We start from the raw sequence: 16,775 nt of genomic DNA, 5'->3' as shown, positions 1-16,775 counted from the left end.
GGCAGGGGGCAGTTATATGGTTGAGCCAAAGGAGGGGGCACCATCTGTATGTAAACACAGTTGACCCCTAGTTATAGACATTGTGGTCAGGCAGGACGCAGTGAGAAGCGGGATTTTAAAAAACAGTAAGAACAAAGGCTCTTATTTCTACATTCAGAGACCTTTCACTTAAGCACCTAGAGTCAGCTTCTTCTCCTGTCGTCAGTCAGTCAGTTTCAAGAATTAACGTGACAATCTTCTCCACAGGTCCATGTGAAGAGTGAGAGTCTTGCCATTAAAATCTCTCAAGAAATCAACTATGCCAAGAGTCTGTACTACGAGCAGCAGCTGATGCTTCCTGCCAGTGAGAATGAGGACTACTTACTACTCGAGGCCTGATCATCCGTATGAAGGATTCTAACATTTCTTAAACCCTGAGTGGGAAATGGCTTTTATTGAATTTTGTAGGCTTCTGTTTTTTAAGTGTTTGACAAGCTGCAATAAAGGGAATAGTCAAGCAACCATGCACATTGTTTGCTAACATGGCCTGTTGTTTGACAAAGCACATATGTACATTACATGAGTAATATATGCAAGGCAGAGTTAGTTTGATTGTGTATATGTAAAAACACTTTAACTGCAGGTGTACACATCCTAGAGCTGTTCTATATTTTGTGAATAGACAGAAATGTAAATAGAGCTATACACCAACACTAAAGTATACTGGACTGATTGTGATAAACGTAGACCTCTGGAGCTGTCGCTCACTATCTCTGCCTTTTTCAATCAAAGACCTGCAGTGTGAAGGTCTCTAATGGAGCCTGCAGATCTTTCTTAACAAAGGTCTCCTCCTCGACTGCCCTCTAACCACACTTCTCTCTTAATTCTACACAACTTGTTGAAGAGTTGCTTGTTAATAGTCGGGGCTTCAGGTTTTGGTTTGGTGTCAGATGAGATTTTCTTGAGCTGAATTTGAGTTGCATGCTAGGAGGAGGGGTGTTCAGGACAGGCCTCAATGTGTGATTCTGTAAAATAATGTTCACTAGACACTGCTTTAAATAAAGCACCACATCTAAGTACTCATCGTGTCAGACCTATTATTTCCAAGAGTGTGTGTGTGTGTACGCACATACTGTATGTTTTTCCATATTTATTTTTTATATTGGAGGTCTAAATGATACAGAAATAAATAAGAGAAAAACAAAATAATCATTTTTCTTGCAGACTTTGCGAGTCTGTGGAAGAAGAGCAAATACTGAGTTTGGTTTGTCTGGGACGTAACTTAGTGAGCAGCTGCAACGCAAAATAAAAGCTCATTTTTGAAAACTTTATCTTAAACTTCACCCACTACAGACTAGGACATCACAAGCTCCCCAAACACTTTCACATGGCTCTGTCTGCTCTCTACATATTAAGGATCATAAACATTTTTTGAGCAAGGGGAGCAAAGTCAAGCAATGGGATTTAAAAATGTCTTTGGCCAGTCTGCTGGATGTGATTGGACCACTGTTCTTCAGTGGGATTACACCTGGGATCTGGTGTGAACCTTGCACTCACTCACTGGTAGGTGACACCACACTGCATCCAGGATAAGTATGCACTAGTATGATACAGGTAGAGCTTCATACATAGCCATAATCGGTCAGAGTGTGACCAAGTTTCTCACAGCGTGACAATGCGTTGTACAGCAGCTGTTCTGTGTCAGTGTCAGTGTCTCTCAGGGTCCTGCTGCAGGTCTGTTGTCCCAGCTGTGCCAGGTGTTGCTGTAAACAGCTGGGCGTAGGGTTTCCATGGGGGCCTCTCGTGGGGAGGGTGGGGTTTGGGTGGAGTTGCAGCAGAGCCACAGGTCACGTCAGCTCGCAGGTGAAGATCAGCAGCAGGGCCGTGGAGGATAAGGTGAGGGAGTGCCAGCTGACCGCTGCATCAATAGCTGCACACAAACAAGGCAGCCTGCGTTACAGAGCACTGCTGTTGTCCAAATGATTAGACCATGACTGTGACGTTGATATTAACTGACAAAACAACTTACACCGTTACAGTATAAATTTACATTCTGAATTATTAATGTCATCATGCAGGACCAAACCAATGATGACTGTGTGCTACTAATTTGAGGACTGTAGTTTAAAGTAACACTATTTTTCATCTTTATAAGATCAAAGAATGTTTTCAAATCTCTGTAGTTATTCATTTAAAAGATGCTGTATTAAAATAAAAACTAATCAAGGATAGCAGCTTTACAAATGGGCGTATTTGCTACTATGGGTAGTATAATTTGAAAAGGTTTGCCTGAGTGCAGGACCTACCAATAAAATGTTTCTTCAGTCTTGGGTTTTCTGTGAAATCACACAAAATAAAAAACATACATTTACTGTGAGTATACTTCTGATATACTAAATGATGAATAATTAGATAAAATCCTCCCACTACAGACCCACCAAACACGATGAGGCGAGTGTGGGTGTCAGTGGAGCCAAGAGGATTCTGGGCTGTGCACCGAAACATGGAGCCATTGAGCTCGGCAGGGACTCTGTCCAGAACGAGCTCCCGGCCGTTGTGCTCCTCTCTGCCGTCCAGCAGATGTCCTCCAACCCTGGTCCAGGTGTACATGGGCTCAGGGAAGACCTCGTTCTGTAGACACACACACACACGTCATACACAGGTAAGTCGTCGTTTTCTTACACTTGTTCAAATATAATTATAAGTAGCAACACTAACTTTTTGATTATTAAACTTCAAACCATCTATTACATAATATCTATCGGTCATTTTATTCTGGCTGTATCTGCGCTACCAGTCAGTAGTAGTAGTAGTAGTAGTAAACCTTTATTTTACCAGGCAAGAATTGCTAAGAATACATTCTTAGTCAACAGCAATCACTTGTTTTACTCACTTGTTTTACTTTAATCCTTTATATTATCATTTCTCAGATTTGATCTGGTTCTTCTTTCTTGTGTTGATGGGCTGATAGTGATGTAACTATAAAGGAGTCTGGTTTGTGATTGATGCAAATAGACTTTGGGGACATCTAGACTAGAGCTCTTTCTATTCAAAGATCCACTGCGTTGGGAACTCACTGCAGAAGGTCCCAGCTGGAAGCCTTGGACAGTGATCCGCACTGTGTCTCCCACCTTGGCCCTGCTGGGGCTCATAGACAGCTTGGGTCCCCTAGGAGCAGCTGGTAGCAGTGGTAACATAACAGACAGGGGATTAAAACCAGAAACAGAAACAGCAGTTTCCCTTTAAAAATCAGGGATTCAGGCCCCGGTGGTTCAGTGGGTCATGTAGTACAGCGTGTACCACAACGACTTAGTCCTACAGTACCTTCAGGTTCCTGCATGACACATGGCCTGCATGTCGTCACCTCTCTCTCTCTCTCTCTCTCTCTCTCTCTCTCTCTCTCTCTCTCTCTCTCTCTCTCTCTCTCTCTCTCTCTCTCTCTCTGACTTTCCTCTCTCTAAAAGCAAAACTGCTTCAAAATGAAATAATCTGTGATTCACCAACACTTCAGCTCACACAGCCTCTCAAAGCAGCTACAAAACAGAGAGTTTAATAATTTATTGTAGTGTGTAAACCACAATTTATGGGTAATAACCCCATGTTTAAATGGGGCACTATGATATATATTTCCTAAATCTTATTCCAGGCCCAGGTCTTCATTTATATTTATAACAAAATTTGATATCAGACACCCTCCCAGGGGAGTCAGACACTCAGTGGTTCACCTCTGCAATAATTTCATTACTGCGTGATCAGAGTACTTGATTTAGAGAGGATTCTTCTTTGCATTCACATCGAGTTGTGATCTAGTTAACTCAGTGTGTCGGTGCATCATGACTCACCCAGCGTGACCTCAGCCTGCATGGGCATGGACAGAGCCGGGTGGTTGACCTCACAGCTGAACAGAGCCTCGTTGTCCAGCTGGGGGTTGAGGCTCCAGGTCAGCAGGGCCCTCACCTCCATGGTGCCGTCTCCTGTTGCCTTCTGCCGGTGCTGGAAGTAGTAGAGTGGGTCGCTGCTCTGGACCCAACGGGGAAACTCCCGGCTAACCACAGTCTCAGGTATCACCTCAGTGGTTGGTTTAGGCTTAGGCTCAGACTTGGATCTCTGCTCTCGGACCTGGTCGGGGACACCGGGCCCATCTTGGCCAAGCCGAGCCAGCTTCCCGTCATCTTCCAGCTTGGACGCTGACTTGCGAATCTTGGTGTCATCAAGGTCTCGACTGCTGAGAGGCTTGGCACTCCGGAGGCCCGCATGGCTTTGGTATCCCATTATGGAAGAAGACTGGGGAGTTGGCACCACATCAATAAGTTCACCATCGCGCTTGAAGTATACCTGACAGAAGCAAAGACGGGTGAAGAACAGCATTGATTGTTGATTGTTCTTGTATCTTGTTAGTCATTTTCACACTTGATATTAAATCTACCTAAAATAAGTATAGAGACCTCACTCTAGCTATACATACTGTATACGTGTTTGTCAGTCAACCACCTGCAGGAACTACAATATCCCAGGACTCTGAATTGTCAATAGACTGGCGAGAGAAAACCTGCATGGATAAGCACTGCAGTATAGCTAATACACATATGGATGGATGGACAATAGCCCAGGGTAAGGCAGAGACGGTAGATCAGAAGAGAAACACACCAAAAATCTGAAATTTCATCTGCCGCAGTCAAGACATGTAAAACTCTTCTTTTCTGGACTTTTACTTTATCACATAAGCAGCTGTCCTGTAATCCCCCCACCCCCACCCCCATCCAATATTAATGAAATACATTTCCCAAAGAGGTCACCAAGGGTATGGCTGTAAATAGCTTTTTTCATTTGAAGCTTTCAATCCACTGTAGCAAAGCATGAAGCAAGGACATGTTTTCTGTGACCACTAAACACTTCACTTCCAATATTGCTTCCAATCCTGCAACATTAAAGCATTGTCTTTCACAGGATTTCAGAGCAAGAGGCTCCGTCTCACCATGGGAGCTGGCTTTGCTCCTGTAACAATGCAAACCAGAGTGAAGTTCTGGGCTTCATAGCGGCTGAAAGGAGCCGGGCTGTTGGCTGCCACCACAGAGATGGACTTTGGAGGAACTGCAGGGAAAATAGAAAATAAGAAACACTAAACAATCTTACACCAGTTAGACACAAGCTACAGATTTCATTGTCACATTTTCTGCAAAAGTATAGACACATGATGTACGTGTACCATGCAAAGTGATGCACAATTACAGCACTGGTGTCATATCTTTAACACAGCAACTAAATTGAATATGTACAGCTCAGTAACAGAGTATGATCTATAGTGATTGTGACTGTGACCTTATTGTGACATTCAGTTCAAAGAGTTAAAAGTATTAGATAAGTGCATCCCCTGAGCACTGGCCTGGTTCATGTTGGTCTGATTAGAGTAAAGTGTAGACAGTTTTTGTGTTTAAGCAAAGACAAAGACAACTGTAATTATGTTATAAAAAATACCATTATGCAAGTGCTTTACAGTGCACAGTGTGTTTTAGTAAGAGAAAATAGGTTTCTGAGTTATACAAAAGGATGACGAGATCTGCAACTTCTGTGTAAGGTGAAAATGGTTTATGGTTTTGCCACATGAGTGATTGACTAAAGAGTGACTGTAATGCAAGATGTGAGGCAGCTGATTAAAAGTCAACGTATTCTGGACCACAGCTAATTATAACAACTGAACCTAACATGCAGCCTATTGGCCACAGTGTATTGTACCAGAATACACTGTGGCATGGTGTCACACGTCCTTCATTTAGACCTGGGTCCGAAGAGGATATGAAAATGTGGGTATTTGAGAATCCTAATGCAATAGGTGCAGCCACTCACAAAATTTAAATAGAAATAATTAAATTGATGCCAAGATTAGTAATTCCTGAATTTCTAATAGTTTTGAAAAGAAATTGAAATATCCAGAATTGCCAGTATTTTTCAAACGTTTTTTGAATGATCTGAACACAAGAGCTACAGTACACCCAACTTCTCCCAGACATATTGTGCATGTTACTACTCGAAGTCTACAGTCTGACCTTCCTCAGAGTTACTGAGTCTACAACACTCTGAGGAAAGTCTTACGACCGAAACGTCAGTGAATCATTAAATGGTGATACCAAGCAAGAAGCAGTGTGCGAGTTTCTCCTTTTCCACAGACCGTAAGCTACACTGACCTCTGCACCTGCAACAGAAAATACATGGATGTGCGAATACTCACTTCAAAAAAGATCTCAACGACATTTAGGTTGTTTATCATAGAGATCTCAGTGGTTTGGTGATGCTCGTACTTTTCCTATAAAGATAGGGTAGCCTATTCAAAATGAACACATCAACACATACCTATGACAGTGAGCATGATGCTGCCCGAGGCCAGAATCACTTTGTCTTTGGAGCTCTTGTCATAAATCCCCACATGGCACTCATACAGACCGTCATCCACCATCTGGACTTCAGGAAGCCTGATCATACACAACAACAGTTTTTAGTTATGTTTCTCACTTTCCTCACAAGTGGAGGCAAGAAAAATGGTTTAAAAAAAATGTCTTAAGATGGCAGGTTTGAATGTCCATCCAACTTGTATGTCCTTTACAGGGTTGAGGACAGCATGATGCTGTAATTAGAGTTTCACATCACTGGGTTCAAACCTGCTGGCTGGCAGGGACATGATCTCCTCCCCACACTGGCTTTCTTCCACAGTCCATAGACATGCAGGTTAGGTTGGCTCAAAGTTAATATAAGCCTAGGTGGTTGTTTGTGTGTATGTACAGTATCAGCACTGACCAGTCAAGATCTCTGACCACCCATTGGCTCCAGTTCGTTAAGGGTAAGAAGAATAACTGAACCTAACACATGTTGTACAGTTGTAGTGGTTTGCCTTACCGTACAGTCGACTGGTAGACCAGGTCATCGTGTCTGTGGATGTCCTCCGTGTGGGAGTAGGTAGTGTTGTACATGGCATCATAGGTGAAGATTTTCTGCTTGACGCCGCCTCCCTCAGTCACCTGAGAGAGTGAGAGTACATAAGTGTTGCAATCTGTGTGGTCGATTCAGATAATTTCAAGATAGTTTAAGATCATTTCAGCGCTAGGTCATGCGTTGCTTTCAGAAGTAGGAGCCAGAACAAAGATTTTATTTGTCGCTCTTACTCATGGCATTAATAGTAACAGAAAACAAACGGAGTGGCAGATGCTGTCAGTTTGGGCCTGATATTATTCTTCTACATTATGCAGTTTCTCTTGATTGAAATAGGTTAAATGGTTCACAACGGAAGGACGGCCTTCTGTTGTGAACCATTTGTATTAAGTTCACCTCTGTGTTCACCTGAAACCACACAATCTCTCGGAGGTTGCCATCTGTCTGAAAGTTGCACTTGAGTGTGACTGTGTCTCCAATCACAATGGGAGGAAGTGGCTCAATGGAAACAGTTAAATACGCTGTCAAAGAGACAAAAATGGAAAACGTGAAAATCACATTACATTTTACCTAAATGATTCAACATGAGAGATGTGATATACAATATGTTCTCTTTTATTTTACACAGTAACCTGCCATGTCATTAAACATTTTTAAAATACATTTCAAACACAAAAATACAAATCCTCACAAGGTTTATTTATTTGAGGTTATGAGAAACCCCAAGTTAGAGAGACTGAGAGTTATGAATGCGCTGACAGTCTCAACTTTGTGTCACCCGGTGATATAGCAGTGTTTAATTTGTGTGCATCTTTTAATAATGTAATAAAAGTTGACTCAACTGAATTTCATAGACACTGCATGGTCTATGGATATTTAGACAGGATGGTACAGAGTGAGCATGACATGCAGCAAGCGAAGGGCTGTAGGTTGGTTTCGCACCCATTGCCACTGCGATGGGCACAGCAAATAATGGTAGTAGCACAACCTTAGGTTTTTTACCAGCACCAAGATGCACTTATTATTATATTATAAATGTTAACTAACATTAAAGTTCACGACTGGACCTTTTTTTCTCCACTGCACATATGTCATCAAACTGATGAGGATTTTTTTCTTTATGTCTTTACGTGCATTTTTTTTTTTTTTTACACTGCCCTCTGGGCCACCATATGACCCCATCCCCATCCAGTCTAATAACACACAGACAGTTCACACAACTCACAGCTTAGATAATCCCTAGGAGCAACAGTATTTATATGGGTCTGAGATTTAAATGCTGCTGCACCAGGGGGGATTAAATGGGTTAATGCAAATGTAGGTACATACAATTACGTAATAACACAGGTGAAACACATTTTGACATATAGAAATATGTTGGACACGGATAGATACATTTGCTTTGATAATTTTAGACGTCATGCAATACATTTAAATACTGAGCATGTATTCTACCTCAATTCGAATATCATATCTAATATCAAATAGGTTTTAAATACCATAAATTGATGTATACTCAGATGCTTTTCAACATTTTGCATATGAGAAGAAAAGAAAATGCAAAAATATACAACCTTGTGTGGTGTAATGTGGTGAAAGTCCTAATCACTGTACAACCATGCCACCCCAGCATCACTTAATATGTTGTTATATAAGGTTCCAGTTGTTACATGAATTTCATATTTAGTTAAATGTGGTTTTTTACTTAAAGAATTCAGACACAGTTCATTTGTTTTTCACCCTTTACATGTAAAATACCAACTACAAACCTGACCTGGTGTCATCTTTACAGCATGCATGTACTGTAGTCAATGTGGGCTGAATTATTTTCCAGGAGCTGGACAGCTTCCCTCTGACATGTGGACTAGGATCAAAGGCACCTTGCAGAGTTGCAGCCTGCTGGTACTGAGAGGCACTCTGATGCCCTCTAACACCACAGCCAGTCTCACCTCCACAATACTGGCCTGTGCTGCATGACGTCAGACAGCCTACAGATTATTTTCCCATGTTTTTCCTCTTAATCCTCCCTCCAGCTTTTCATCTAAAGAGCAAGCCATTTGCCAAGCTCTGGCCTCTCTCCACACAAACAAACACACACACACACACACACACACACACACACACACACACACACACACACACACACACACACACACACACACACACACACACACACACACACACACACACACAAGCTCTCTCTCTCTCTCTCTCTCTCTCTCTCTCTCTATCTCTCTCACACATACACACATGTGCATGCACACTCACACACATAAACACACAAGGTAGTAGAGAGATTAACACATATCAGAATAACACTGAAATGCTAAATAAATAAAAGAAACAGTAGTCACACATGATAACTGATTCATAATGTCCAGTGTAAACAACAGAAAGCAATCATTTAACTGAGGGAAAGCATATTTCAGAATGAGATTAAGGTTAGTGGAATGAGATATTGAGGAGTGATATTACTGTCCCTGCTCAGCTTAGATTTGGTTTTAGACTACAGCTGCTTTTGCCCTACTTTGTGTGATAAACAGAGAAAAGAATTCAACAGTTAGCCTTGTAGTATTGTGTATTGTAATGTCTGTGATATTCCATGTCTTGTGTTGGTGTATGTATTTAAAGGGTGGCAAGGTGAAATATAAATACATATTGTTATAAGATAACGTTAATAATTTCAGTTTACTTGTCTAACCAAAGCAAGGTTACAGCTCAGAGACGAAAGCCTTTTGTTCAGAAAGGGTGGGATTTTAAAAGATTACACAAGAGAAATTAAAATAGAGTCATTATGTATTTAAAAGGGTTGGGAGAAATTATAAAACCTCCCCAACCAAAAATCAACTGAAGCAAATAATGTGGATTAATGTGGATTAATCAATTAAACTTCAGTTACAGGAGAGGACAATTAAAAATAAAGTCCCTCTGAAGGCCATGATGTAATGACTACATTAATGTTGTTTAATTATTGCCATTATTTTTTATTACTGTATATTTCACCATTACCATTTCAACCCAACGTTTTATTTGCATTTTGACAACTTGTTAATTTGTGCATTTTTCTTATCCAATCAAGTATATTCACGATATACTTGTATTATAATCATAATCACAAATCAAAACATTGTCAAACAAACAGTAATTGCAGCATGGCTTTTGTGCCAAATCATGAACAACATGCATGGCTGCTTTACCAGCTAGCTCTCTCAAATTAGTGTGTTGTCATTTTATTTTCCTCTGACTGTATTGTGATGGGGAGGTCAAGTTGCAGTCTCTCTGACAGTGATGAATCTTTAAGACTCACCACCAATAAAATTCATTGTATGGTTCCCCATATTCACAGTTTTCCCTCAGTGCCTAAAGCACTGTGATGAATGAGTCCACTGTTCTGGGAAGGCTGTACTGTTTTCTTTGACTCAGCTTGTTCACAAATCACATTTTTCTTTAGAATAAATGATTGAAGCTATAGCCTCCCATGTAGTACACCAGTGTATCAGCTTCAGAAAAATTGTTGAAAGCAACAAGTCTGGTAAAAGTCATAGCTGCTGCAAACAGTTGCCACATGCTGTCACAGCATGCAACCAGACATTCACTGAATTCACTGTTTCAACTTTCAACTGTGTCCCTGTAGGGCAATTGGCTATGCAGCAAGTAAAATAAAACAAAATAAAATGTACAGAACACTGGACCAAAACAACAACGGCCAATACAGCCATCACAGTGTTAAGAAATGACTGTGCAAAGTGCATGGTTATCAGCACCAGGGGTAAACAAAGGGTAAAGACGGATGGATGATTACAAGATCAACATTTAACTGTGGTATGCGGTCAACTACAACCAAAAACAAAAAATCATCATAATTTCCATTATCAACATCAACATCATCATCACTGTACAATATAGTCAACAGGAAACCAGAATGACCAGTGAGTAGCCTCAGTGATCAAGTTTGGCTCTACCAAGATCTGAATTCAAAAGAGAAACAGCTCTAGGGATTAAAAAGTATTTATATCATCAACATGAAACTTTGCCAGTTTTCTCAAGCAAGAAAGACGTTGCTGGCCTCTTTTACTCAGTGCCTCAGGGTAGCGGTTAAAATTAAGCTTGTTATCGAAATAGGTTTCTAATAACATTCTTCTGTCTGTGCCTTGATGAAGGTTTTTTGGTTTAGCTTTTCAACATGCTTAGTGCAAAGTTTCTCTCTGAGAATGACACTCATTTACGCACAGACACACCCCTTCATCCTGTGATTTGCCCGTGACACCAGCATCTCTCAAAAGACATATCTGTAAACGCCAATAATCACATGTCTCTGAATTCATACTGAAATTAAGTTAGATGGACTGTGCATTAGCAACGATGATGGAGGTTACCATGACAGAGTTGAAGGCCAGGAGAGGACAGAATGCCAACCACAGTAAACTAGCTAGCCCTCACACGTTGGTCGTAATACCACTTGGTTACCACTACTGGTCTGCCCTCAGTACAGAGACACACTTCATCCATTGTATAAAGTTAGCTGCAGCTACAGACAAGTATCACAACAATGCAAAGAAGATGAAGCTCCAAGAATAGCATCACCATCTTTATTCCAAAAGGCCACTGCTGACAGGAAACCATGTTCAACCGCAAAGAAAACAAGTAAAATGCAAAATAAATAAATATATACCTCTTGGTGTGGCTTTCCACCACTGAAGACAACTCTTGGCATGTAAATATTTGTACTACTCTGTATGGTTTATTGGTTGCATACTGTGTATGTACACCTTCATGTACTTGTGTTTATATTTCATAATATTCAAAGGCTAGTGCTCACGTGTGTGTCAGCATATTTATCTTAGTATGTATATCATATTTATTTTTTAACATTCCGATCTATCCTCACTATTTATTTTAGACAAAAAAAACACAACTTACTGTATATAAAGAGCTTGTATGAGCTGAACAAATTGTCCTTTATCACATAGAATTGCAGTCCGAACATCGCCAGAGATGGACCAGCACCTGCTCTGTAGCGTCTGACCTCTTCAGTCATCAACAGACACATTGCAGTAACACCTTGTTGTATAATCACTGCATCATGATTAATACCTTAAGCACACCCTGCAACACTTCACATGATGGTTTCATTGTATTTATATACATTTATTTAAGCATCTTTTTTGAGTTTTTATTGTCATTGTGTAGTTTTTACTGCAACAAATGAGAATTGTAAATGAAAACCTACCTGGTAATTAACCTTATTTGTGATGATTTTATCATCCCTTCCATATGCTACAACTACATTTTTATTCCATGAATAATAATATTATTAACTGGACTGCGGGGAGGAGGTGAAATGCTGCCCCCTATGGATGTGTTGTATGATCTTACCGATTATACCGAGAGAAAATATATAGACAATTATTTTACCAGAGCAGCAACAAAAAGAAAAACCGACCCATTTCAAAAATTTAAAAATAACTTGTTTTTAGTAAGAATGAAAGAATAGTTGAAACAAACTTAGAGCAATGGTATATATCAGGCTAATGCCAGAAATGACAATAAGATCAAACAAACAAATAAAACAAACAACCAAACAAACTACATCATAAAAGCAAACAAACCCGTTTTTAATTTATTCTGTAAAGCTTTTTAAGTTGTTCTAAACTATTTTTTTATCAGCAATGACACCTCAGTCATTGATTGTCAACAATTATTATTTCTCCTGCAGAAACTACTTGTCGTCCACTTACCAGCTGTGACACTGAGTAGAAGGAGGAGAAGGAAGCAGAGGGTGAGAGGACCTGTCATCCTGCTGGGTTGTGCTACTCAGACCGAAGGATGATCCATCTGTTATTATCCGGGCAGAGGACAACAGCAGTATTTCATCTCCCATGCTTCACACTGATGCTGCTGCACTCTGCTGCTCGGGTTTATAGATAGAGGATTACAGTCTCTCTCTCTCTCTCTCTCTCTCTCTCTCTCTCTCTCTCTCTCTCTCTCTCTCTCTCTCTCTCTCTCTCTCTCTCTCTCTCTCCGTCCTCTGTGTCTGTCTGTGACTGCAGTTTTACTTTCGTCTGGGTGAGGATGGGTGGGTGATGGACTGCAACTTAAAAAGAGACATGCAAATAGACAAAACACAGAAAAAAAAATGTACAACACGTGCACTATAAATACTTGTTTATGCTTAATGTATGTGCTTGTGTTTTATCTATTTGGATGGGGGTTTTTAAGTTGCATGGGTGAAACACTAACGCTCCCCACCACCCCTACACACAAACACGCACATGTGTGCGTGCACGCACACATACACACACACACACACACACACACACACACACACACACACACACACACACACACACACACACACACACACACACACTCAACCTTAATTTTTTTTTAAACGTGTCCATACTTTGTTGAAATATGCGAATTAAACAAATTTTATATCTATGGGGAAAATGTTCCCGTTGCTGTTTTATGACAGGTGTGACTGTCACACAGATAATCGTCCCTGTTCCTCACCGCTCCACAGGTAGGCTATATTAAACATTGTTTAAAATGATACTTAATATTGAGTTAACAAGCTACTAAAGAGTTAAATGAGCATTCTGCTAGTTTTGTGGATTTTGTGAAAAGCTAAAAGTTGTTTCCTTGGAGGAGAACATTGTATTAGGTTGCTTTCCCGAACACTGCATATTGCAATGCAGTGTCATGCTGTGAGGGCAAACAAGACAAACAAGGCTTGACTGGTTAAAGCTAAAAATAAACATCAATCAAAATAATACTGCAGTAGAAGAGATATCTCTACTGATCTCAGAACAGCCTTCTGTCCACAAAGGATGTTTGCATTTGTCATTTACTGCCTACTTGTAGTGGCAGCAGGGAATGGTCTCTGAAACTTGGCTTGACTTCCAACCAGTGTAACTATAGTTTCATACATTTTTTTATAAAGGCTTGAAATTGTCAAGCGAGTATAACAGGTGTGTACCCCTGCGTTCTTTCTGGGGCGACCCCACATTTCTGTATAAAATGGCCATGTCCCGCTGAAACTGTGTCTCTTTTCCTTGTACTCTGTGGGAGAGGGGAGAGGGTGGTGTCTGGGAGGATGTATTGTTTATTATTTTTCTGTCATCTTCGTCAGAAAAAAAGATGTCTGAGACAGGAGCACTGTGGTTCACTTTACTACAACACAACGCAGAGGTAGGTGATACACCGGTTACACGAGTTTAATTTGAGGTTTATGCGAGGTTTGTACACAAAGGACAATCTTGGGATCTTTTCTCTCTTTTACCGATGATTAGCTATGGGTACATACAAAGGGTGCTTGTCAAGCTGTTGGCCTACTTGCCTTATCCTCTACTATTTGATAATCCTGAATGAAATATGTGGAAACTGAAATTGCTTATGAAGTGCGAACCTCCCTAACCCTCCAAAAGTCCATTTGCAGGATTTGGAGGGTTACTGGAAACCAACACCCAAAAGACCTTGTCTTATAGGTGACTCAAACCTTTCATAATTACCCTGATTAGGAACCCTGAAATCAAAGTGGACTCCAACCCAGGAGCAAAAATCCAACACAACACATTCTGTTGTGAAACAAGACCCCCACAGCACAATCAATGCAATCCCACATTGCTGACACAATCAAGCCAATGTCTCCTAGAGACAATCCACTCAACTAGCCTTTGCATGCATAATGGCAAAAATCCTTCGACTGTACATCTGCCTTGAACTGAAAACATCTGCAATGCAGAACAACAGATGAATGGGATCCACATGACTACAACAAGGGCAAAGAGATTTGGAGCCATTGGAGGCTTTCTTTACGCTTATGTAACGGAGTTAGGGGTAGTGTGATTCAACTTGCCATAAAAACTCATCACACAACACTGAAACTTATTTGTCCTATGGCAATTAAACGCAGCACCCCTGTGGATTAGGGTCATGCACCCCGGGGGTAGCAGCAGTCGGACCTCGCTGTCTCCCGAGTTATGAGCTCCGCCATTGTTTCATATTAATTACTTTAATTTTAATACTAAGGGGTGGTTTAAGTTGTATTTTTTAAACATATAGCTCCCGAACGATCGAGCATGTCCTTTTCATAAAAAGTTGACAGTGTTTTTCTCTTTTTTTTGTTTATAAAATGGCTAGTGCTACACGTTGTTAGCTAACCTGTTTCTGGGCTGTGGAAAGGCTGATGTCACAGAGCTTGAGGGGCCACATCAGGCGCTGTATTTTCCTGGCAGAAGGCTCCGGTTGATCTTGCTTAGGCTGTCCAGGAGCTGGGAGCCAACCGAGGCAGCCATGTGTTTGTCTGACAAGTCAGCTGTGTAAAGCCTTCCAAGGCTCTGTACTGGTTGGTCCACTAGCAGCGGGATCTTCTCACTGTCAACTGAGAAGGAGATGTTGACGTTCCGGACGCCTTTTCTGATGGAGAGACTGCGGGACTTGGCAGGCTTTATCCTCATCCGGGCCCATGTTAGCAGCTCTTCAAGCCTTTTCAGGAGTCTGGCTGCATGCAGATGTCTGAAGGAGGGTGGTTACGTCATCCGGACAGCTGGGAGTCGTTGGCCTGACTGGGATCTGACACCTCTGACCATCTGTCTTCCGCCGATCAGGATGACCTTGAATGCTGCTGTGAAAAGGATTGGGGGAGATGGAGCAACCCATTGCTATCCCTTTCTCCAGAGGATGCCAGCCGGTTGAGATCTCCTGGGAGGTGTAGCAGACATGGAAGTTGTCAAAGTACCTTGCTACTAGGCTTTGGATGTGTGGTGGTATATGAAAGAAGTCCAGGGCGAAGTGGTGGGGAACAGACCCATAGACATTTGCGAGGTCTAGCCAGACCACATGCAGGTCAGATTTGCTCTGCTTTGCTGACTGTATCTGTTCCCAGATCATAGCTGAGTGCTCCATGCAGCTGGGAAAGCCGGGGACTTCTGCCTTGTGGCAACTGGTGTTCACGTAGTTGTTTGCCAGGAGGTAGCTGGTCATGCGCTTTGCCATAACTGAAAATAAGATCTTCCCCTCTACGTTCAATACGGCTATGCCTCTGAATTGGTTGATGTTACGGGAGTCTTTCCCTTTCGGGATGAAGGTAGTGACTGCTCTGCTCCATGCTGGAGGGATGGACAGGGTTCTCCAGGCAGTACACATTAACCTCCACAAAAGCTTCAGGGTCCTGGGGCAGTTTCTGTAGACCCTATATGGCACGAGGAGGTGTCGAACAGAGAGGTGGGTTCTGGTGGGCGGGGCACATGCCCAGACTGTCCCTGAGCTGGTCTTTGATGTGTTCTTCCATCTCCTGCTCGGAAGCTTGCAGCATTCCCGACTTCGTTTCCTCTAGCAAGCCTTGGGCATAATTGAAAGGATCTCTGAAGAAGCTCACCCTTGTTTTCTCTTTGCAGCTTCTACGTTTCCTGATCCATTCAGCTCGCCTCAGGTGGGCAAGTCTGTTTCTGATTTGGCTCCAGAGGTTCTGGAGGCCATCCTTCTCCTCGCCCTCCGCTCTCCTCCATGCCTTCCGCAAAAAACGTCGCTCAGCTGAAGGATTTCTCTCTCCCATCTCCCCATCCGCCTTGGAGTGGTATTTTTCCGAGGCATCTCTCAAAATCCTCCCCTACCTTCTTCATAGATGATGTGGCTGAAGATGTTCAGCTTGGACATTATGTTGCCCTTTAGGGTGCCCTGGAGGACTGTGTGAAGGGTCCCATCGAAGTTACTCCATCCATCTTTGTCGCTGGCTTTCGGCCACTTGATCTTGGGTTTCCGGACTGGCTTCTCTGTACTTCCAATGGAGGGCTCCCTGGTTGGTTTTCTGGTCTGATGCACCTCCTGTGGGGTAGGTTGCAGCTGCTGTGAATCCTGCTGGGAAGGGTGAACAT

General features: G+C 41.9%; 2 protein-coding genes across 4 annotated transcripts in view; one reads left to right on the top strand and one right to left on the bottom strand.

The window, feature by feature from the left end:
• vps13d (vacuolar protein sorting 13 homolog D) overlaps window positions 1–1,038 on the top strand; it is a 48,510-nt gene extending 47,472 nt beyond the window's left edge. For all 3 annotated transcript variants that reach the window (XM_083976153.1, XM_083976155.1, XM_083976154.1), the window contains exon 69: window positions 247–1,038. In XM_083976153.1, the coding sequence (XP_083832279.1) occupies window positions 247–378 (132 nt within the window). In that variant the 3' untranslated portion in view covers window positions 379–1,038. The remainder of the gene's footprint in view (window positions 1–246) is intronic.
• Window positions 1,039–1,826: 788 nt separating this feature from the next.
• Window positions 1,827–12,696, bottom strand: LOC310988981 (immunoglobulin superfamily member 21-like; the record flags this gene model as incomplete). The annotated part of the gene is made up of 10 exons (XM_083975816.1): window positions 1,827–1,909; window positions 2,286–2,315; window positions 2,418–2,610; window positions 3,057–3,157; window positions 3,822–4,314; window positions 4,955–5,070; window positions 6,328–6,446; window positions 6,868–6,989; window positions 7,309–7,421; window positions 12,639–12,696. 10 exons carry the CDS (start codon window positions 12,694–12,696, stop codon window positions 1,827–1,829), a joined length of 1,428 nt encoding a protein of 475 aa, XP_083831942.1.
• Between the last annotated feature and the right edge of the window lie 4,079 nt (window positions 12,697–16,775).

The sequence above is a fragment of the Trachurus trachurus genome (genome assembly GCF_905171665.1).
Source record: "Trachurus trachurus genome assembly, chromosome: 7".
In the NCBI taxonomy this organism is placed as follows: domain Eukaryota; kingdom Metazoa; phylum Chordata; class Actinopteri; order Carangiformes; family Carangidae; genus Trachurus; species Trachurus trachurus.
The sequence above is the reverse complement of the archived record's forward strand: the minus strand, read 5'-3'. Positions and strand labels throughout refer to the sequence as shown.